The sequence below is a fragment of the Leopardus geoffroyi genome, chromosome B4, assembly GCF_018350155.1.
Source record: "Leopardus geoffroyi isolate Oge1 chromosome B4, O.geoffroyi_Oge1_pat1.0, whole genome shotgun sequence".
NCBI lineage: Eukaryota > Metazoa > Chordata > Mammalia > Carnivora > Felidae > Leopardus > Leopardus geoffroyi.
Genome location: NC_059341.1, coordinates 75,139,439 through 75,160,621, shown reverse-complemented (window position 1 = coordinate 75,160,621; position 21,183 = coordinate 75,139,439). Strand labels below are relative to the sequence as shown.

The window sequence follows — 21,183 nt, the reverse complement described above, 5'->3', positions numbered from 1 at the left end:
GTGCCTGGGAGCTGGGGACAGAGGTTTTAATGCCTCTCGACAACAAGTGAATCATAGGCAAATTATGTGGAAATGAGGGCATAAATAAAGATGTGTTATTTCAAGGCCCCAGTGTGCCGATGTATTAAGAGAGCCGAGGGGGAGGAACAGCGGGCTGCCCGGGCCGGATGGTGCCTGTAGGTGGGGCCCAGGTAGAGTTCCTGTGGGGGCTGTGGAGGTGGTGGCCCACTCCCATCTCCTGTCACCTTCGAGGAGACATGAAGCGGGTAGGTGGCAACCACAGCCCACCAACTCCTCCCCCAGAGCAGAGCAGTCCTCCCATCCCCTAAGCAGCTTGGTGATCCCCCAACCCTCCCCTAACTTCCCCGGGGCCACTGCTACCCCCACACTCTGCTCCCTTTCCCCAGGGCCCTCGCTGGACTTCTCTGGGTCCTGTCCTCCGGGGTCTGCCCCTCCACGCCCAGGACGAGGCCCCTTCAGCGGCCCAGGGGCCAGTGAAGCTCCGGGAGCTTGGAACCCAGACAGGGGATCCGAGCTTCGCCCACGGGAAGAGCGCTGTGCGAACGTAGTGGACAGCACCTGGCACGTGCACAGAGCGCCATAAATAATCCCGCTGCCTGAACAGATCCGTGACTTCCTTGCCACGGCCCTCCTGGTCGCCCAGTCCAGGCTCAGGATCAACCTTCATCCCCACTCTCCGTCCCCACCGTGTTGACGATCAGTAAATGACCGGAAAAGCATGGGTACTCACTCCCCTACATAATCAGCGCCTACTGGGTATTTCCTCTTGATCTTTGTCTTTATGTCCCTGGTGGGGTGTTTTGTTTTGTTTTTTTAATACAGTTGCCACCACAGTGCATAAACAAATTGCTATTCTCCTGTGCTGCTCTATTGCGTTCATAAACATCTTTTTAACAGCTTCATAATTTTCTATTAAGTGGAAATATAATTTGCCTCACAACTTTCCAGTTGTAGGTGTTCAAGTTGTTTTGAACTTTCCATCTTCTACAGAGTGCGGTGGTGAGCATCATTATTCCACGCCCCCTCCTGAATTCTGGCTGTGGAAATCTAGTTTAGGGTACATTGGGTGGCATAATTGAGCAAAGGTGTATAACTCTTACTATATATTGCCAAATTGATTTCAAAAGGGTGAAAGTCATGATTTCAAAACATGTCAATGTCACCACACTCTCACTAATGTTTGAAAACAGTGTCTACCTTCATCTTATTTTATTTTTTGTTTGTTTTAAAGAGAGGGGGGGGGGCGCCTGGGTGGCTCAGTCGGTTAAGCGTCTGACTTCAGCTCAGGTCGTGATCTCGCGGTCCATGAGTTCGAGCCCTGCGTCGGGCTCTTTGCGGACAGCTCGGAGCCTGGAGCCTGCTTCGGATTCTGTGTCTTCCTCTCTCTCTGCCCCTCCCCTGCTTACACTAATTCTCTGTCTCTCTCTCTCAAAAATAAATAAACATTAAAAGTTAAAAAAAAATAGAGAGAGAGAGAGAGAAAGAGAGCGTGAGAGTGGGGGTGAGGAGGGCAGAGAGAGAGGATCTTAAGCAGGCTTCACGCTCAGCACAGAGCCCAATGCGGGGGCTCAATCCCATGACCATGGGATCAAAACCTGAGCTGAAACCAAGAGTCAGATGCTCAACCGACTGAGCCACCCAGGCGCCCCAGCCTTCATCTTATTTTAATTGGCATTACTTTGATGACAATTAAGCTGAACATTCCCCTACCTCGCCTACTAGCTGTATTTCCTCTTTCCCTGAAGAGCCTTTGCTTTGCTTTGAACTTGAGTCTACCACTGTTTTAGCGTTCATTAGCAATTTGTGTGAGCTCTTTGTGTAAGAACAGCTTTAAAGCATCATCAGTTGCAACTGAGTGCTGATCTCTCCTCAACCTTCTCTTCCACTCTGGATTCTGACATGGCACTTCCTCTTGCTTCATTTAAATCTCTGACTGCTCCCTCTCAGCCTCCTCCCCTGGCTGCCACCCCCCTGCCCACCCAAAACCTTTGTTCTCTCAAGTTTCTGTATTTAGCCATCTTTCCGGTTCCCATCCCCTTTCCCCCCTCTTTTCCCTGCTCTTATGATCTCATCCACTCCTACCTACAACTCCAGCTCTCACTGGTGATCCCAGATCTTTATTTTGCCCTCCCCCCTCAGACAACAACTGTCCATCCAACATCCCCTGAGTGTCCCACCGGCCTCTACACACCACACATCCACAGCTTGACTCTGTATTTCCTCCAGATTCACGTCTCCTTCCATGTTCCCTAACTTTGCCGACTGAATTGCTTTGGGTTTGGGGTTGTGTTTGGAAGGGGAAAGAGGAGGGTAGGAGGCTAGCACACCTGGAGAGGAAATAGGTTTCTACCAACCCGCGGCTTAGAGCAAGAGGTCTAGGAAGAGGAGGAGGAGAAGATTGGCTGTCTAGAAAGAGGCTCCTCTGTGACTCAGTTTCCCTGCTTGCCTAAATGTTAGGACTTGGTTCCAGGTCTAGCGGTGGATGCTTGAAAATCAAAGTGGGGGGCCTCCCTCATAGGACAAATTAACCCTTCCCATGGACCTCACTGGCCCCCTCCTCCACTTCTGGGGCCCCTTCCCCAGCAAGGGACTAGAAGGGCTGAAGAAGAAACTCAGCCACCAGCCATCTAGACCTCTTCTGTACTTGAAACGTGGCCCGTCAGAACTGAAATGTACTACTTGCACGTGTAAAATACACATTGGATTCCAAAGACTTAGCATGCAGAAAGGATGCAAAATAGCTCATTAACAATTTCTTGTTCCAATTACATGCTGAAATGATAATATTTCACAAATATAAGGTTAAATAAATACGGTATTAAAATTGACGTCATCTATTTATTTTTACTTGGTGGTGGTGGTGGTGGTTAGAAAATTTAAAGTTACACACGTGGCTCACATTCTGTGTCTGTTGGATGATGCTGGTCTAGACTGTTCCAGCAGGAAAAGCATGGGGCTCCAGGCTGAGAGGCAATGGTAGGTCATGACAGATTCTGACACGGACCCCACTGGAGATGTGGGCCAGCCAAAGTTCCAAACAGATGTCATCAACCGGTCAGGTGCCCAAGGACAGACTCTCAGGGGCCAGTCTCCCTCAGGCAAGGCAAAGCTAAGCAACATTTCTGGGATAACTTCTTTAATCCTGGACTTCATGAGGCCCTCTGACCTAGGCCTTGGCTCTCTAGAGTACACCCTTTTGGATGCCCCGTTACTCCAGGAAAACAGTCACCCAGAGCCACCCCAGCACTTTGGGTCACCTCACCCCAACAGTTCATGGAGAAGTTCTCCATCATTCCACTGGGGCCAGGCCCCGGACCCCTCTAGCAGCCCAGAGGCATCCTTCCTCCAGTTTAGAGTCTTCTTTCCCACCCACTTGGGCTTAGGCTCAGCCCAAATGTGGTCTGGGAAGGGATGAGAGAGGAAGGTGGGCTTGACATAACACTGGGCCTCTAGATACACTGCCTGCCCCGCATACATATTTTAAGCTCAGTTTCTAATGCCTGTCCTTCCTGTTGTCCCACTGATAGGGGAACAGAAAGGGAACAGGAGGGGGCCGGGGTGGTGGACATTGCCCCCTGAGCTGCTCTTGTCTGTCTCAGTCTCCCTTGCCTGTGCCCCAGCTGAGCCATAGGAGGGCACTGGGAGCAGGGCCTCAGTCTGCGTGGGTATGCCCTTCCCTCCCCCCTCCTGGATGGCTCCACCTCTCCCAGGTCCTGGCTGGGATCCGAAGGCCCCAGGCAAGTGGGGGAAGGGAAGCCACTCCTACTTTCCCAGCAGCTGCTGCTGCCTCTTCCTGTTTTGCTAAAAGCCTGGCTCTGGACCCAAAGGGGTGGGGGAAGTCGCCAGCCGCTCCCACACACCCCACCCCCCCAAGGTCAACCTCATCCCCCTGGTCTTCTTAGCTAGTTATTTATAGCCCCCTAGGCCCTGGCTGAGGAGCTGCATCTCTCCTCCCTCAAATGTCAGCAGCTGTGAACATTGCCCCAGGGATGCAGCCAGATGTGCGGATTGCTCCAGATGCACAGTGCCAGGATTCGAGAGAGGCGGCAAGGCCCTTTCTGCAGTGCGTTCGGGCATTCTCTGCAGCACAGTCCAGACTTCCCCCAAGTGAGCCGCCTCGGAGCCAACACCTGTATCTTGGGAGGGTCAGGAAAGGTTCCACATATTCTCCCCATTCCCACAGCCCTGCCAAGCTACTCCGTACATTCCAGAAGGGTCAGCTTGGGCTAGACTATCTGGATTTCTTTGCATAAATTAGGGCAGCATTTATTTTAAGACTGAGTTTGTAGGGGAAAACTGTGACTGAGAGGGCCGGAGGGACAGGACCCTGTCCTTTATTACTAAGGTCCGCGTTGAGCTCTACCCGGAACAAAGCCCAATGTGGGCAGACTCTTAATGAAGCGCTTCACCGGCCATCCAGTCGGTCCTCATGGCAACCCTAATGGGGCAGGCACTTTGGACCCCCGTCTGAGGATGAGGACATAAGCATCCCAGGGGTCAAATAACATCTCTAAGGTCGTGCAGTGGGCCAGCAAAGAACTCCCGCCCAAGCAGCCTGACCCCAAACTCTCGCTTTTTGAACCACAACACAACATGCCCTCTCTTTAGCAGTTCCTTTACAGGTTTTTAAATGTTTCCTTGAAAGTTCAGTGTAGAGGAGCGTGGAGCCCAGCCTCAGGACCTGCCCAAGTGGAGAGGGGTGTCTTCTCTGCCTCCTGTGCCCTCCCACCCCTAGCCACTCTGGAAGAGCTAGAGTAAGGGATGTGAGGGAGACAGAGACTTCTAGAATCACTGCTTTAGGCACAGAGGGCAGCAGGTCAGAGCAAGGCCACTGCCCTAGCCCACCGGGACCCCATGGTCCATCAGCACCCTTCTAACATGGAACTTCTGGGACTCAGACCCCAGCGCGTCCTTGACCACATGGGTGTCAGAGACCCTTCATGGTCAGCCAGTTTTCTCCACTCCGGGCTCTTTTCGCCAGCCATATTCTGCTCTCCAGGAGACGCAGAATTCCTCAGTGATGGCGATTGTGGCTCCTTTGGCCTTTGTGCCCAATAACCTGGCACAGAGAAGATGCTCAATATATATGAAATTATGCTGGGTGAAAAAGAGGGTAGTGGTGGTCATATGTCAGTGGGGTACTTCAAGGTCCTAGCAAGGATACTCCATTCACATCCTGACTAGCTAGCCTCACCCCAGCTCCTCGCTCCTTTCCTGCCTCTACACCCCTGGCCCACAGGGACGCAGTCTAAATCCTGAAAGACACCTCTAGGGAAGATTGGTATATGTCCCCAGGCCAGGACGTCCTTAAGGTCTTCCTAGAGATTCCGGTGCCAGCGATAAGTGCTTCCAAAAAAGAACCATTAAGACTTGTAAAAGTCGACCCTGCCCTCCAGCCAGCACAGCCACTGGGGCTACAGAAGGTCCGGCTGGGGGCATGTGGCAAGGCCAAAGCCCCAAGCTCACCAGTGGGTGGACCACAGCATCCCTGCGGGGGCCCACTGGAGCGAGTAATTGTGAGCTGGCTGCAGAAAGGCATTATGCAACTCAGACGAATTTCTTCTTGCTCATGATTAGAGTATGGCCCAGTGGCTGCCTCCCTGACCATAATCTCTGTTGGCACAGGCATCTCCGGGCCTGGGCAATGTGGGCTGTTAGAAGAAGCACTGATCTAGAAGCTGGGACACCTGAATTCTCTGCCTGTTCCCGTCACTGATTAACCGTGTCATCTCTGGCAAATTATTTCCCCCTTGGGTCCTCAGTTCCCTTACCTGTAAAAGGAGTGGTGTGGATTCGATAGAGCACCCTAAACCTGACCATATCTTAGAACTACTTGGGGAGCCATAGATTACTGAGCACCCCCTGCCCCGAAGAGTCTGATTGAGTCCGTGAGGGGGCCCAGAGATCTGTTTTTCACAGATTCTTCTAAGTGATTTTGTTATAATGTCAGCTTTGGGGGGCATCCTATAGACCAGATAATCTTATAAATCTTATAAGGAGCAAAGATCCTAGTCAACGGAAGAGGTTTGAGGGGTTTATCAGAGGGCAGGTGGTGGGGAGTGGGTCTCATCAGGATCCTCATTACTATAATTGCTATTTTGTTGCTGGTATTATTGCCATGGGGGGACGAGGCAGTGCCCCCATCTGCTTGTTCCCATCACTAATGGAGGTTCTGGCTTCAGGGGGCTCTAGCTTACCTCGAGGTTGGGAGTGGGGCTGGGAGAGGAGGGAAGGGTGGGTGGGGCCTCTTGGCAAGGGAACCTTTCTTTCCTTCTCTCCTGGGTGGAGTTTGGCTGGATGGGCTTTGGCACCCACCTCTGGGGCTGAGAGAGTGTCTTCCCACCCATATTCCTCCCCCACTTTCTCATCTCAGCTGCCTCAGCCTGGTGACTGCCCCTTCTCCTCCTCAGGTCCTGACTTCCTCTCCAGATTCCTTCAGTCCTTACCAACCTCATTCCTGAGCCTCGCTAATCTGTTTGCCACCCCCCTGCTTCTTCGCCTCGCCCTGCGCCCTGCGCCCTGCGCACGCCATTCACCCTACCTGGAATGTCACCCCCCTAACCCCACACTGATTCACATCTCTGGGCTCCTCCAAAACCCAGCTCAAAATTCTCTACTTCATTCGGGCCGTGATCTGCTCAGGTCTTTCCTCTTTGCTGCGTACTCACTGACGCTTGGAGTAACAGGATTAGAAAACTGCTTTCGACTCAGAAAAATAAATAGATGTGACCTAAACCGGCTCCCCTCATTGGATAGATGAGAAAACTGAAGCCCAGAGAGGTTGTGACTTGGCCAAGATCACACAGACAGTGAGATTTTAAAAATAGTTGGCTTCACAAGAAGCTTTCAAGGATTTTAGGTTTGTTTTGTTTCCTCGACACATTGTGATCAATATGAGGGCAGAGGCTGAGTTTTTGTTTTTGCCTTTAATGTTCTTTATCTCCACTGTGGTGTGTGTGTGTGTGTGTGTGTGTGTGTGTGTGTGTGTGTTGTGTACCCAGGGGCAACTATAATATTTCTTATGCTATCAGGACAATAATTCTAAAACTCACAGTGGTACAAATGTTTGAATAAGTACTTCACTTGCTCTCAGAATCAGCCCTGCGAAGATACTGCTATTTTACACAGCAGAAATCTGACACTTAGAAAGGTGTGACCCAGGAAGTGAATGGCAGAACGGGGTCTAGAACTCAAGTCCCCTGACTTCCAGCCCAGAGCCCTGATTCTCCTGATACTCCCGGTTGGGGACCCAGAGTAGTCAAGGGGGGACCTCTGCCATCTTCTGCATTCATTCCGCTTTCTTCATCTTGGCGTTAAGGAGACCCTGTCTTTGGCTTCCTGCCCCGCCCCATCCTGTCCCACCGCTTTCTCCTTATGTCCCCCCAAGTCGCTGTTGGCATATAGACACATAGACGTATACTAAGAACTGCAGGTGTCTAGGGCAACAGACCACAGGGGAAACCACATCACCTTTGTTGACACTGGAGGGAGGCAGGGGCCAGGGTAAGGGACTGGCTTAGTTCTCTCCACCTGCCTTAGTCCCCAGCATCATCTGAGCCATCTGGGCTTGTAACCATGCCCCAGCCTCTTCTTGACTTATCTATCCACCTCATTCTGGCCCAGGAGGATGCATCAACTCTTCTCTCACATCCAGAAATCCCACGTGGGGGTCTGGCTGGCTGCACCCTAAAGCCCCACATACCCCCAATCCTACCTCGAATACTTACGTAGCCCCTCTAATCCTGCCTGTGCGATGCCAACAGAGACAGTGGGAACCAGGCATGGGACCGCTTGGCTGGGGCCAGGAGGAGGTACGTTTAGCATCTAGAATGTCCCCCGTAGGTCAGCTGAGTCCTCAGGTAACCAGGTTTACACTGGGGCAGGAGATCTGGCAGTAGCTCCTCCATTGTTCTGACCTGCCACAGAGACTGCATAGGCTCTGAATCAGACATTCAGGATTAAGTCACTTACTGGCTTTGTGGACTTAGGCAAATCATTTTGTCTTTCTGAGCTTAAGTTTGCTCAGTCCAACAATGTGGGCAATAATGAGATATGAGTGAAAGGGCCTTGAATAGCACACTCTGCTAAAGGGGACGCTCAAATCCTAATTATCTTCCCTCTGTCCTTCCTGCCTTCTTGCCTTCCACTTGTTATATCTGGTCCCCTGAAACCCTTTCTTTGGAGTTGGAGACCTACCTCCCCCATCAATCTGCAAATCCCAAACCCCGTGAATTGGCATTTGATCCCAGGTTCGGAAACTGGAATGCAAGGCCCAACCCAGTCCAATGAAATGGCTGTCCTCTGAGATTTCACCGAGGCCTTGGGGAATGAGCACTTTCTGATTGGCTTTGTGGGGAGTGTGTGGGAAGTGTGGGTTAGGGAGGGATCGTGGCTTTGTCCACCGCATCTAGAAGGCTGGGACAGGAGTGGTCTCAGAGCCCTGAGGTTTAGACCAGATGACTGTTTGGAGCTTTGAATCCTGGCACAACGGGGGCACCCAATGATATTTGTTGAATGAATGAATGGCCCCATCACTTACCAGTTGGGTAACTTTGGTCAGATTTCTTAAACTTTGTGGGCCATACTTTAATCATGAGCATAACAAGGATTATTAAGGATAAATGATCTAATGTTTGCCAAAGAGGGTAGCATAGGGCTGCTACATGGAATATAGTCAGTTAAAGGTAGCCAAGTAAGGGAAGGAGAGGAGAAAGAGAAGGTCAAGTAGGCCCAGAAGCCCGAAGAGAAGCAGAAGGGGTGTGTCCTCGGGCTTTGTACTGGCCAGAGACTCTGGGAAGACTCAAGGGAACTAAGGCAGGTCCTATGGGGCTAATCTCTTCTGCTAGGTGTTTGGCTGAGCAGCCTGGGAGAGGCCTGACTCAAGAGCGTAGCAGAGAAACTTCCCATGGCAACCACGGTAGAGAGAGAGTGGTAACTTACGCTTTTCTGCCTCGTGTCTCTCAGGACCCCTGGAGGCTCCCTAACATATCCTAGCAAGGGGCATGTGACTTAGAAACTGGTTTAAGATCCTGCCTTGGGTGGGAGGGTGGCGATGGAGTGAGAAGTAAGCTGGCCGGTGAAGGAGGGACACAGTCTAGCTTCCCAGAGGCAGGTCTCACATGCTGTCTTCCTGGCCCTACCTTGGGGACAGAGAGTCCTGGTGTGTGTAGGAAGGTGCTGGACACTTGGGGGATAGACAGAGGCAGGGGGAGATACCCTTTTTGCTCAACTCTCTGAGAACTCAGCGATTAGGTCAAAAAGAAAAAGGAGGCTCACGAACAAATACATGAATGATGCACATGGTAGAAATGAGCAAACAAGGGCCCGATTTCAGTCCAGAAATAACTACAGGAGTCCTGGCGGGGGCATTAAGGTGGGGGGCATTGTAGGGCTAAAAGAAAGAGTTGGTGAGGTGGGGGGGGAGAGGCTGGGAGTCTGAAGTAACCGAGCAATTTTTCTGGAAGCCGTGGGCACAGAGGAGAGATCTGGAAGGAGAGTCATCTGGTTTGGAGGTGAAAGCTGGGAAGAATGCACCTGAGGCAGAACATGTGTCTTGCAGAGTCAGCATGGCAGTCATGGGAAAAAAAGGTGTCCGGCTAGGGGGATGGTCCTCGAAGGTCATGAACATCTGTCTCAATTCAACAAATAACTCATAGGGAGCTTGAATTCCGAGCAAGGCACTTAGCAAGACACTAAAAGAAATGCACCCATGACTAAAGGCAGTAGCTGGGCTCAGGGAATGTCCACTCTTGAACATTCTTGGGAAGGAAGAGAGTTGAGACACGTGGATGAAGGTCAGTGTACAGAGCAAGACTGTTGGTGGTGTGGGGGTGGGGTCCTTTAAAGGAGGAGAAGAATTCCTCTGGCTACGTGAATCCGGGAAAGCCTTCTAGAGATGGTGGTATAGACCTTGAGGATGGGAAAGATTTCAACAGGAGCAGCAAGGGACTGGGAGAGCATCACTTTTTTAGAGGAAACGTGATGGGCCAAAGGGAGTAGGAAGGCACGAGGGCATGATGGGGAGCAGGCAGCAGCCCAGTTTAGCTGAAATAATAAGAGAAATAACAACAAACATTACTGACTACTAAGTACCAGGAGGCACTGGGCAAAATAGCGAGAAAAAAAATGAAGAAAGGGATGGGGCACCTGGGTGGCTCAGTCGCTTAAGCACCTGACCCTTGCTCGATTCCGGCTCAGGTCGTTATCTCACGGACCGTGAGTTCAAGTTGGGCTCTGCGCTGACAGCTAGGGTCCTACTTGGAATTCTCTTTCTCCCTCTTCCTCTGTCCCCTCCACCCCACCTCGCGTGCACACACAGGCGAGTGCTCTCTCTCAAAATAAATAAACGAACTTTTAAAAAGTTCATTTTACTTCTTTACAGAAGTGAAGAGAGGGAGGCAGGGTGAGAGAGACAGAGAGAGACAGAATGTGCACAGTGTGTTGCCATGCTGTAGGAGGGCTTGGATGCCAGGCAAGGAGAACGTGAGGGTAAGTTAACATGAGCCGAGAGGTTGGATCTGCTGCCGAGTGAGCCGTGAGACAAGGAAAGCAACCGAAGCAGGAAGGCAGCTGCTAAAAACTCCAGGTAGCAACATGTGCTGAGGCTGGGGCTGGGCTCACGCAAACAGGGGTCTGTGGTCAGAAGTTGGACCGGGCCATGGCCAGGCCCTCCTAGGCCACTGGGGACTCTTGCTTCCTATGTGGCATGGTGCTGCCTCTTCTACAGACGTTTCTCCTTCTGTAGAGTCATGAGACTCTTGGGGTTCCTAGGATAGAGGGAGGTAGGATGGGTAGGAAGTCAGAGGGAAGCTGCATCCTGCCTTCCAGAGGTGAAGCCTCACACTACAGGAGAGTCTAGTGTTGTGGGTGGCAGACCTCTCCCTGTCCCAGAGCCATTGGCTTGGTCTCCCACCCAGCAGATTGCCAGAGGCCACAGGGCGGATAGGCTAGGCCAGGAAGCACAATGGAGAGGTCCTCAGCTCCTGACCCCCGAGTCTGACCTTCTGGTCCTGTTAAGAGTTGAGGGGGGGGAGGGGGGGGGGCGCAGAGACTTGCTGCGCAAAGCTGGCCCCGAGCTGAGTTTATTAGCTGAGGGAGGGCTGGAGGCGGCTGCATTCCGACTCACAGACTGGAACATTTCTGTGATCCGCTGTAATGCACTGGGAGACACTGGGCACATTGCTGAAGTTTGACTCATAGGGACCGGGAGGGGGAAAGAAGGGGGGAGGGTTGTGGGGGGAGAGGAATGGGAGGAAGAGAGGAAGAGGAGAGGAGGGAAGGAAATCCCTTGAGAAATTTCTTTAAAAAAAGAAAACTTTCAAAATCAGCACCACCCCCAACCCCTTTTTCTTTTAATAGGAACAGGCTGGACCCTTCTGTTCCCCTCAGCAGGCGTGGGGGGCGGGGGGGCGCGAGGGGGAGGGCTGGGCAGTGATTCAAATCAGATCCTGGAACTTTCCTCAGGCAAGTCGTGTTGGGGAGGGGTATGGGGGACGGGGGGGGGGGGGTGTCCGTCTGGGATTCCTTGCCCGGGACTTGGGAGTCCACGAGCGTCCCACTGTCTCTGTGTGCGGCTGTTTGCTGGTGGGCTGTACGTGCACGCACTTGCGAGCGCGGGGGTCCCTCCCAGAAGTGTGTCTGTGCGAATGATTCTGCCCTGTGTAAACAGGGCTGTGCGCTCGTGTACGCTGTGTATGCAAGGCTGCGTGCGCTCAGGTATCTGGGTTTCCGGGAATTGTGCGCGGGTCGGCGCGCCGCGCCTGGGGCTGGGCTGCAGCGCGGCGGCCGCGCGCGGGTCGGGGCCGCGTCCCGCGTTCCGGGTTCGGCGCTGCCTCCCGGGCCGCGCGGTGTGTCCGCCCGCCGCCCGTGCGCCGCGCCGGGCAGTGTCTGCCGGGGTGGTGTGTCCCCGGGCCGCGAGCGCCTGCCCCCTCCCTCCCCTCCCCCTTGGCCCGCTCTCAGACTCAGATAAAGCATTTCCTTCCATTGTCATCCTACCCGGCCGGCCGGGCTGCCAGGGCCCTCCCCCTCCCGGCCCCCTCCCTTCCTCTCGCCGTCTCTCAGTCGCTCTGCAGCCGCCGGCGACTGGGGGGATGTGAGGCCGGCGCCCCAGCCCCCCGCCCCGCCATGAGCCCCCGGCTCTGAGGGCCCCGGCCCCTGGATGCACAGCCCCGGCGCTGGTGAGTACTGGGCTGCCGCCCCCCGCCCCGCCCGCCCCGCCCTGCGCGCGGCACCCAGCGCCGCCCGCCCGGGCTCGGGCTCGGCTCCGGCTCCGCGCGGCCCGCGGGCCCGGCCTGGAGTGCGCCCCCCGACCGCGCCCGCCCCGCCCGGCTCCGCGGGGCTCTGGCAGGCCCCCGGCCGGGGCCGGTTCCGGGCCCGGAGGGCTCGGGCCTCCCGCGGGGCGCCCACATCCGCCCGCCCCGGGGCAGCGACAGGCCCGAGGGAGGGAGTTGGAGGCCCCGGGCCGCTGGCGCGCAGGCCCGGCGTCCCATCACCCCCAAGCCCGGGGAGGACCGACCGGTGGACCGGGAGGGAGGGACGGCCGCCGCGGCCCCGGGAGGGGGCGGTGCTCCGGGGCTGAAGGTTTGGAAGCGGGAGGGCAAAGGGCAGGACCCGCTGAGTTGGGGCCGGACTAGGGGCGCTGGACATCAGCGCCCCCATTCCGCGGGTCCGGGGAGGGCTGTACTCCGACCCCTCCGCGGCGGATTGGGGGGGGGGGGAGTGATCCCCGGGAGGGAGGGTCCGAGACTGTGAGGTTTCGCTGAGCACCGCCCCCCACCCTTGCTCACCCATCAGGGCGAAGAGACACCTGTGCCCAAGTGAGCTGCTGAGGTGCGGGCAGCGGTGCGGGAAGGTGGGGACCGCAGACTGTGTACTGAGGGGTGGGGAACAGGATGTGCGCCCCCCGCCCCCAGGCCTGGGGTCTGTTGGTGCTAGGGAGTGTGAGCAGGGGGCAAATCTGGCAGCTGGGCTGGGCTCTGACTCCCAGAATTTCTAGGCCCGTGGCTCAGAGAGAGCCCTCTGGAGCCTACAGGCCACCCAGTTCCCCCAGCCCCATTTCCTTCTCTCTGGCTGCCCGTTTGGATCTGACCTCCCCAGCCACTGCTGCCCCTCCCACCAACTCCCCGGCCATTCCCTCCTCTCTGCTGGCTGTCCTGCGTACACGGAGGCCTCCCGCTGCATCTGGACACTGGCTGTCTTGCTGCTGCCCATCCCATCCCACACCCACATTCAACATCTGCTTGAGGCCCAGCTCCGCCTGCCAGTTTTTAGGTTGAGAATGAGGCATTGGCCCTCAGTGGCCCTGCTGGGGACTCGACATCTGGACTCATCAGCCTGTTCCCAGAACTTGCACCAGGACCCACGGGGACCTTCCTCAAGACCATTGCCCAGCCACTGGGCTGAAAGAAAGGGGACTGTGACTCAGTTCCCTCCCCACTAATGGGGTACTTTGGCAGGCCATATCTCCCCACTAAGGACCCCATACGCCAGGTCCCTAAAGTGCTTTGGCCGCCACACACTCTTCTCTCCTTGCACCGACCCCCTTGTACTTGCTGAGCCCCTTCTCTGGCTTCTGCAAGCCACTCCTAGCTCCTCATTGCTTATCATCTCATCCTCCTCACTGTCTGCTCTGTTCTCTTCACCCACCTCAGTAAATAAGTAATTTTCCTCTTCTCTGGAGTCACTTCTGAGGGAAACTGAGGCACGAAGCAGTCCTGCTGTGTTGTACCCAGTGAACCTGGACTGAAACCAGGTCTGGACCCGCTGCGGCTCCTCCCTTGCCTTTAGTCTTCTGATGTTCCTCACGGCCCCCGGCCCCGGGAGAGACAGGCTCAGTGTGGCCTCTTGGTGTTACATCTAGAATGGCCTTGGGGCAGTGTTCTTCTGAGGCCTCTGTGTTCTTAGCTTCAGTCTCTGGGCCCGTGTCTCTCTGGCCACTTGGTCTTCGGCTGGGATCCCGAGTCTGGCAAGATTGCATTCAGGTCTTGCATTGACCCTCCCAAGACTCTAAACTGATCGCTCTGCTTTGACACTGAAGCTTAGTTTCCCCGTTAGTAAAATGAAGACCAAATTTCAGGTGCGCTTCCCAGAGCACAGAGCAGGAGAGGCTGACCCTAAGGAAGTGGATTGGCATCCAGTGGGGGGCCATTATGCCACCCCCAACTTTCTTCAGGCAGCCAGGTGGACCCCAGCTTTCATCCCTGGTGGCTTCTGGGAGTGAGAGTTGGGACTTGGCCTTTCTCCATCCTCTCCCCCATCCTCACTGAAAACCCTTGGGAATGAGAAACTCCTGTGTGATGGGGGTGGGGAGTGGGGACCCTCGTGTAGCTGTAGGCACGCTTGTCAGGGACCAGGAAGGCAGAAGCTGGTGCAACCCCCAACCTCCTCTTTGTCTTCTTCCTCCTGGCCTGTCATTAAGAGCTGGGTAATTCTGAAGTTGGCAGGGGCCCGGGAAAAGATCAGCGAAGGCAAGGCTCAGGGTCACCCAGCCAGGGAATGGTAGGCTGAGTGGGGCTGGAACTAGACCTTACCTAACTCTGCTGGTGCCCATTCTCCTGGCCTTCCCCACCCCTGGCCTGGCTTAGGTCCTGCCCATGCCCACCTCTCACACGTTGGCCCTGGCATGTTCTTAGTCATACTTGAGACTGGGGCCTATATTGACATATGAGCTATTGCTAGAAGCATGGCCAGAGTAAGGCCTGAGAGCTGGGAGGAGGGCATCTGTCCAGGACTGTGCATTTGTGTATGTTGGATTTGTTCACTAGATGGGGCACTTCCTCTGGGGCAGGAAGCTTTGATTTCCTGTGGTGGGGGCGTTGGTAGGATTAGGAGTAGGGGGCTCAGCTCTGGGCCATCCCTGGTGTTGTTTAGAACCACAGAGGGGCAGACTTTCTGTATAAGGCTGCTTCCCCTAACCCAGGGGAGGCAGGAAGGAGAGCATTGGTGAGGAGGCCCAAGCTGAGGCCAGAGAAGGAGGCCATGAGAGCAATGAGATGGTGTGTGTGTGGGGGGGGGGGGGGGGGGAGGCGGTGATAGTGGTGGGCAACACAGCAGGAAGCCTGGTCAGCAGGTGACCCTGCCGGGTATTGTGTTTCCCTGTGATATTTCCCCCCTGTTTCTGTGGTAACCTTCCCGGGGGACCCAGGCCTTCAGACTGCAGGAAGGTGCCCCCAGACAGCCCTTTCCTTAGAAGCCTAAGTGTTAGGAGGAGTCCCCAGATCGGGCCACCTCCCTAGCCCTTTTGGCTTCCAAGAACCAGGACCTGGGAATCTAGGTGAGTAGGCTGAGTGAGCACCAATAGGGGTGGTAGCTGGGTGTAGGTCCTTTTGCATCTCTTGCGGGGGAGGGCAGGGACGAGGAGGGGCTGCTGGACTTGGGGGAGGGCTCAGAACCTCCCCTCCTTCCATCTCTCCACTGTCCTCTTCCAGCAGCCCTCCCTCTACAAGGGGAAGGTGAACAGCCTGCTGCCTGGAGCAAGGGGTGAGGGTGGGGGCAGCAGAGGCGGGAGGGATGTTTTCATCGGCAGAGCATAGCTCCTTTGGTCCTGGACCGGTTCCCAGAGGGGAAAATAAGTTCAGGGTAGTGTCTGTGTAGCGTGGGTCAACATGTGACGGGTGTGTGTGCGCACGCCGGGTGTGTGGTGGGGGTCTGTTCGTGTGCCCCTGGGCTGGGTGTGTACATATGGTGGTTCCGTGGCAGTTTGGGATCCATGTGGTGGCTCTCTGTTGGGTGTTTTGGGAGTACGCACACATACGTGGTACAGACATATGTCATCTGTATAGTTGTGCACCTTTGCAATTTGTGGCTCTGTGTGGGAATATGGACATGTTTTGGGGGAACGTATACCGGTGTAAGCGCGGCTTTTTAGTAGAAGTCCAGTTGTTTGCTGAAAAGGACGATCTCATCCGTGGTCCTCAAATGCAAGTTCCTGAACCATTTGCTTCAGTCACCAGGGAGGATGTTAAAAAAAGTTCCTGAGGCCCCATTCTAGACCAGCCCAGAATCTGCAGGGCTGGGGCCTAGGAATCTGGATTTTAGCATGTGCTTCAGGTGATTCTACTGCAAAGCTGTGTTTGAGGACCACTGATCAGGGCTAACCTTCCCATTTTTTCTTTTGAGGAAGCTGGGACCCAGAAAGGTATGTGGTTTGTCCAAGGACACGGGGCTATGAAGAGGAAGATCTTAGGACAAAACTCAAGCCTTTCGAGACCAGTCCAGGACTTACCCTGCATCCTCTCTGTGCATGTGTGCGCACATCCACGCTTGGCATGATGCAGTGGGCCAGATGGGGCTGATGTGAACGCTAACTGGGCTTTGACTGCCCCCCCCCCCCCCGGGTCCTAGGCTTCCTGACCTTTCTCTTTCTGTTACATCCTGCTTTCTCCTCCCTGACGAAATCCTGGAACTGTTGAGCATCTACCATAAAGGTGATGTTGGCAGCCAGGAGGCCCCATTTACTGAGCCAGTCATTCAGCTATTCATCCATTCATCGGGAGGCTTACTTGCCTTGCTGGGTGCCAGGTACTGGGCACTGAGATGCAGTAAACACATAGGCCTGAGCGTCTGACCTCAGGGAACTTCCACTTTAGTGGAGGAGACAGACAGTAACAAGTAAGCAAGTAAAGAAATGAGTGTATATATCTAGTTATACACTGTGATAAGCCCTAAGAAGGAAATGAACTGGGTGCAGCAATAGACAATAACAAGGTGGGACGTCCTTAGACAGGGTGGCCCGGAGAGGCCTGAGAAGGTGACATATCAATGTCTTCTCTCACCTCCCCAGACTAGAAGAGGGCCCTCAGAGCTTCTGAGCAATGCTGGGGAACTGCCTGGGTCCAGGTGGGGGACCTGGACTGAGCGTTGGCTCAGGGCTGAAGCCTGTTTCCCCGGCATAGAGGGCAGCAGGGCCTCTGCTCCCCAGGCAGCCCCCAGAGGTTGGCCGAGGGGGAGAGGAGGAGGGGAAGCTGGACAGGGCCGAGATCGAGGTTGCTCTGCTGCTCCGAGGAACAGCCTTTTCCCTCCGTGGGGCAGAGGCCAGGGCCCTCTGTAAGTGTTGGGTGTTGGGAAGGCGGCACCGTCTCCCCAGGAGCTCTCAAGCACCACCCCATTCCTGACACCAGCCTGCCTTCCTCTGGCCTTGTCCCCTTCCTCCCCATCTCCCCACCTGGGAACTCCCGTGCCAAGTCCCTCCTCTCTGGGTCTAGCCTGGCTGCCTCGGTAGCCGCTGGGAATTATTTGCCTGGTTTAGGAGTCACTGTGGAGGGAGAAGGTCAAGACTTAGAGAGGACCAGGCCCCGGAAGGGAGGATAGACCAGAGAGAAGCTCTGGGGTGCAGGCATCAGAGAGGACAGGGCAAGAGAGAGGGCTGAGGCTGGACAATCGGGGGTGCAGACAGGAGAGAAGGCATGAACGAGTCCTTTGGCCAGGTGCCCCAGAGCCTCTCCTGGGCCCTTGGCATCTGCTCCCTAAGCTGGATGAGACTCTCAGCCCAGGGGGCAGACACCAGCTAGTCCCCCTGCAGGTCCTACCCCACCCCCCTCTCAGGAGGCTGACTTTCACATCCAGGAGCCTCAGACCCTCTCACCTCCACGCTGTTCTGTGGGGGAAGGGAGAAAGTGGGGGTGTTCCCTGGTGGACCTAGGAGCTGAGGCTGCAGGGAGGTACAGCCCTTTCCTTAGAGACCTAGTGTTAGAGGAGCCCCCAAGTCAGACAGGGCCCCTTCCCGACCCTTCCCCCTGCCGCCTCCGTTGGCATTCTACTCTGGGCCTCCTTCAGGCTGCTCAGTGCACAGACCCCGTGGACTCCTTGAGCCTCCCAGGCCTTCCCTCTCAGGCTTAACCCAGGCCCCTCCATAACCCCCACAGCAGGATGGGGAGGGGACTTTTAGTAAGGAGGGCCCAGGGCGAGGCGCGCCATTCCCACCCTGCCACCTCCCCACTTCCTTCTCCTCCCCCCCTCCCCGCCCCCAGCCTGCAGGGATTAGAAACCCTGGTGGTCAGAGATGTTGGGCCTTCAGGAAGAGCCTCTGCCCTGGGAAGAACCAGGGCTACCCTCTCCCCCCTCAGGAGTACAGCTCAGCTCACTTCAGAGCCCATTCCCAGGAGCCCAGCTCTGGCTCCTGCTGTCACTCCCAGCCCAGGAAGTCCCATTCCTGCCGCCCCCAGCTCCCAGGAAGGCCGGGAGAGGCGGGGTAGGCCGGGAGCCACAGGTTCGGAAAGAGTCCGGGGTGGGGGAATTCGGCAACTGGGCTGTAACCGTCTTGTTTTGCTTGCCCCACAAACCTGCCGGGCATCCGCTGCACCCGTCGGGGCGTTCAGGTTATAGAACTGCTCTCAGAATGACAGGCTGGTGGCACCCGGTTGGGGCAGGGGGTGGGGGTGGGGTGAAGGGGGGAGCCCCAGGCAGGGGGGGAGCTGGAGGGTTAAAAATAGCAGCAGCCGGGTTTCGGTTAGCAAATGTGGAGGCGGGGAGCTGGAGGCGGGGCAGGAGGCAGGCAGTGTTTGCCCGCCGCACAGGGCTGTGTTTCCCCTGGGTCCCAGGAGTGAGTCACGGTGGAGACGCTGATGAGATGCTGGCACAGCACCCCCCTCCCCCACCCCCACCGGGCGAGGGGCTGAGTGCAGGCGGCATCTCCATGGTGCGAGGGACGTGCCTCTCTCTTCCAGACCGGCCGGGCCCTCTGGAGAGCGGGATTGTCTGATCTAGGGGCAAGAAGTGTACCATTCTGAGGCCAAAGACCTGGGTTTGACTCCAGATGCTGTGGAACCTTGTGCAAGGCTGTGAAGGCCCCTAAGCCTTCACTTCCTAGTCTTTCAAGTGGGAATTTTCTCAGATGCACATGTAAACACTTGGTGGATTCTAAAGCCCCCCACAGATGTGAATTCTCACCTGGGACCCTCCTGTGCCCATTGCAAAGCCCGGCAGAAGAGCCTTCCAGTAAGGGCGCAGAGGGAGCAATGGGGTGACCTTGGCAGAGTCCCTATTTTTCCTGCAAACAGCTAAGTGTAACCTTGGGCAGGCACTTGGCTCTCTGTGCCTCAGTTTCTCCATCTCTGTAATGTGAAGGTTAGTAATGGTTTCGACCTCATGGAGTAGTTATGAAGATTAAGATAAATAATGTTAGTGCCATGCCTGGTATGAAGCCAGTGCACACAGAATATTCATCATTATTATTAATGTTATTGTTCATATTTTTGAAGGTCAGGGATAGGGAATGTTAAAGACATGAAGAACAGAAACTGGGCCCAGCCCCAGTTCACAGAAAAAACCAGGCCAAATTCACTCTTCCAGATTCCTCCACCCATAAGGGCCTGGGGTAGCAGGAGTCTGTAGCCAGAAGTCACAGGGTGGACCCCTTCTTCTCTCTTTCACTCCACTGCCCCGAGGCTCCCCCAGCGAGGCAGGATGCCAGAGGACCCAAGGGTCTCGTCGCCAGCTGGCACTGGGAAGGGTCTGGGATGGGACCGCCCTGATGGCCCTGATGTGGAATACCTTGGCCGCGTCTGCTGGAGTGACCTTTATTTTAGCCCCTCCCTGGCAGCTCTTAAGACGAACATGAGGCAGGGGAGGGATGGGAAGGTCAGTGATGTCAGCAGTGAGTATTCCCAGCACTGTGGCCCTGGAAGAGGCAGGAGGCATTTCTTTCAGGAAATGATCATTATTCAGCCTACAGGCATTCATTAAGTAAGTCCTGACTTGGTGCCCAGCCCTGTGCTGGGCCTTCTGTGTGATTCAGGAGAGGCAGGGGATGCTAAGCTGTAAATAATGCAGAACCTCAGCGATCATAGGGTCCGAGAATACACTGCGTCGAGTCCATGAAAGCCTGCTGTCCTGGTTCTCATGGGAAGCAGAAGTTGAACCTTGACTTTGCTCCCCATTGGCTGTGACATCTGTATACTTGGGTGTGTACCTGTACATATACATTCGTTTTTTTTATTATAGAGGCAGTTCTTGTGCATCGCAGGTGGTCAAACAACACAGACAAGCAACAATTTTTAAAATGAAAAACATCCCAGTCCCAGCAGTCAGAGACCACTGCCACAATACCTCTTCACACCTCCCTGTTTCCTGATGTGCCTTTATATGTCATATTTTCTATGAAAATGAGATTATGCTGCATACGCCGGTTTTTCAGTCTGTGATCTCCACCTCCCACTACAGTGAATTTTCATCGCACCAAATTCCCAGTTGGCCAGAAATTGTCCTTCACAGCTGGTCTGTCCAAATCAGTACTCAGGACCATGCATCTGGCTATGGAGTTCCCTGAAGGCTGTGTAAAGCACCCTGGCTGGATTTGTGATCTGGAAAAACCCCGGCCGACCAAATCCCAAGGGCAGCCCTGGCCGCAGAAGGGAATCATGTCATTGGGAGAATCATGGCCCGATAGACCTGTGCCATCTTCCCAAAATAACAGGCAAAACCAGGGGGATTCCCGGGTACCACTGGGATGGAGGTCTCTGGATACTCAACTGTCATTAATATTAACGTGGGATCCCTATGAGTGCCAGCATTCATAGCTTATCACTATTCATGGACTCCTATCCGTGATGCCCCCAGGCCATGGAGCAGGCCAGGGGCTCCACAGTGGCCCCTGCTTTCCCCTGCCCCAGGTCCACTGGTACCGATGGCCTTCCGCCCTGTTCCTAGTCCCCAGGAGTCTGCCCTGAAGGTGGGTGCTCTGTTCCAGCACTGGTGGGTGCCTCCATGTCTGCTCCCTGCCCACCGCCCTGCCTGTGTATGAGGCCTGAGGGAGAGAGGGAGAGAGAGAAAAAAGAGAGAGCTTTTCCTCCCAAGGGAATTCACTCCCACGTAGCCACTCCACGGGTGACTTGCTCTGGCTATGCAACCTGCCTTTTATACAGCCCTCGATGGCCTCCAGAGCGCCTTCACACAGCGTTTGACCCTGCATGACAGCCCTGGGAGGTTTGCTTGTTTGGTTGTATCCTGCTGGAGGCTGCTTACAGGAAACAATAAAATAGTAACGTGTACATTTAAAAAAAAACAAAAAAAACCAGGGAAAACACAAGATGAAAAAGGAACTGAAGATACGGTTGGGAGTGCCTCCTGGAAACAAAAGGCATGTGAAGGGCACAGGCAGAGATGATTATCTCTGTTTTTATTTTTGTTGCCGTTGATGTTTTCTGGGTGGAATACTAGCATGCTGTG

At 55.1% G+C, this 21,183-nt stretch overlaps 1 protein-coding gene across 11 annotated transcripts in view; it reads left to right on the top strand.

Annotated features, from left to right (window-relative positions):
* The first annotated feature begins 11,591 nt into the window (after positions 1 to 11,591).
* Positions 11,592 to 21,183, top strand: part of HDAC7 (histone deacetylase 7) — a 36,523-nt gene continuing 26,931 nt past the window's right edge. For 2 of the 11 annotated variants that reach the window (XM_045466008.1, XM_045466014.1), the window contains exon 1: positions 11,939 to 12,197. In XM_045466008.1, the coding sequence (XP_045321964.1) occupies positions 12,179 to 12,197 (19 nt within the window). In that variant the 5' untranslated portion in view covers positions 11,939 to 12,178. Of the gene's footprint in view, positions 12,198 to 12,852; positions 12,872 to 21,183 lie in introns of those variants that run through there. The other 9 variants (XM_045466003.1, XM_045466009.1, XM_045466012.1 and 6 more) reach the window with 9 other exon arrangements.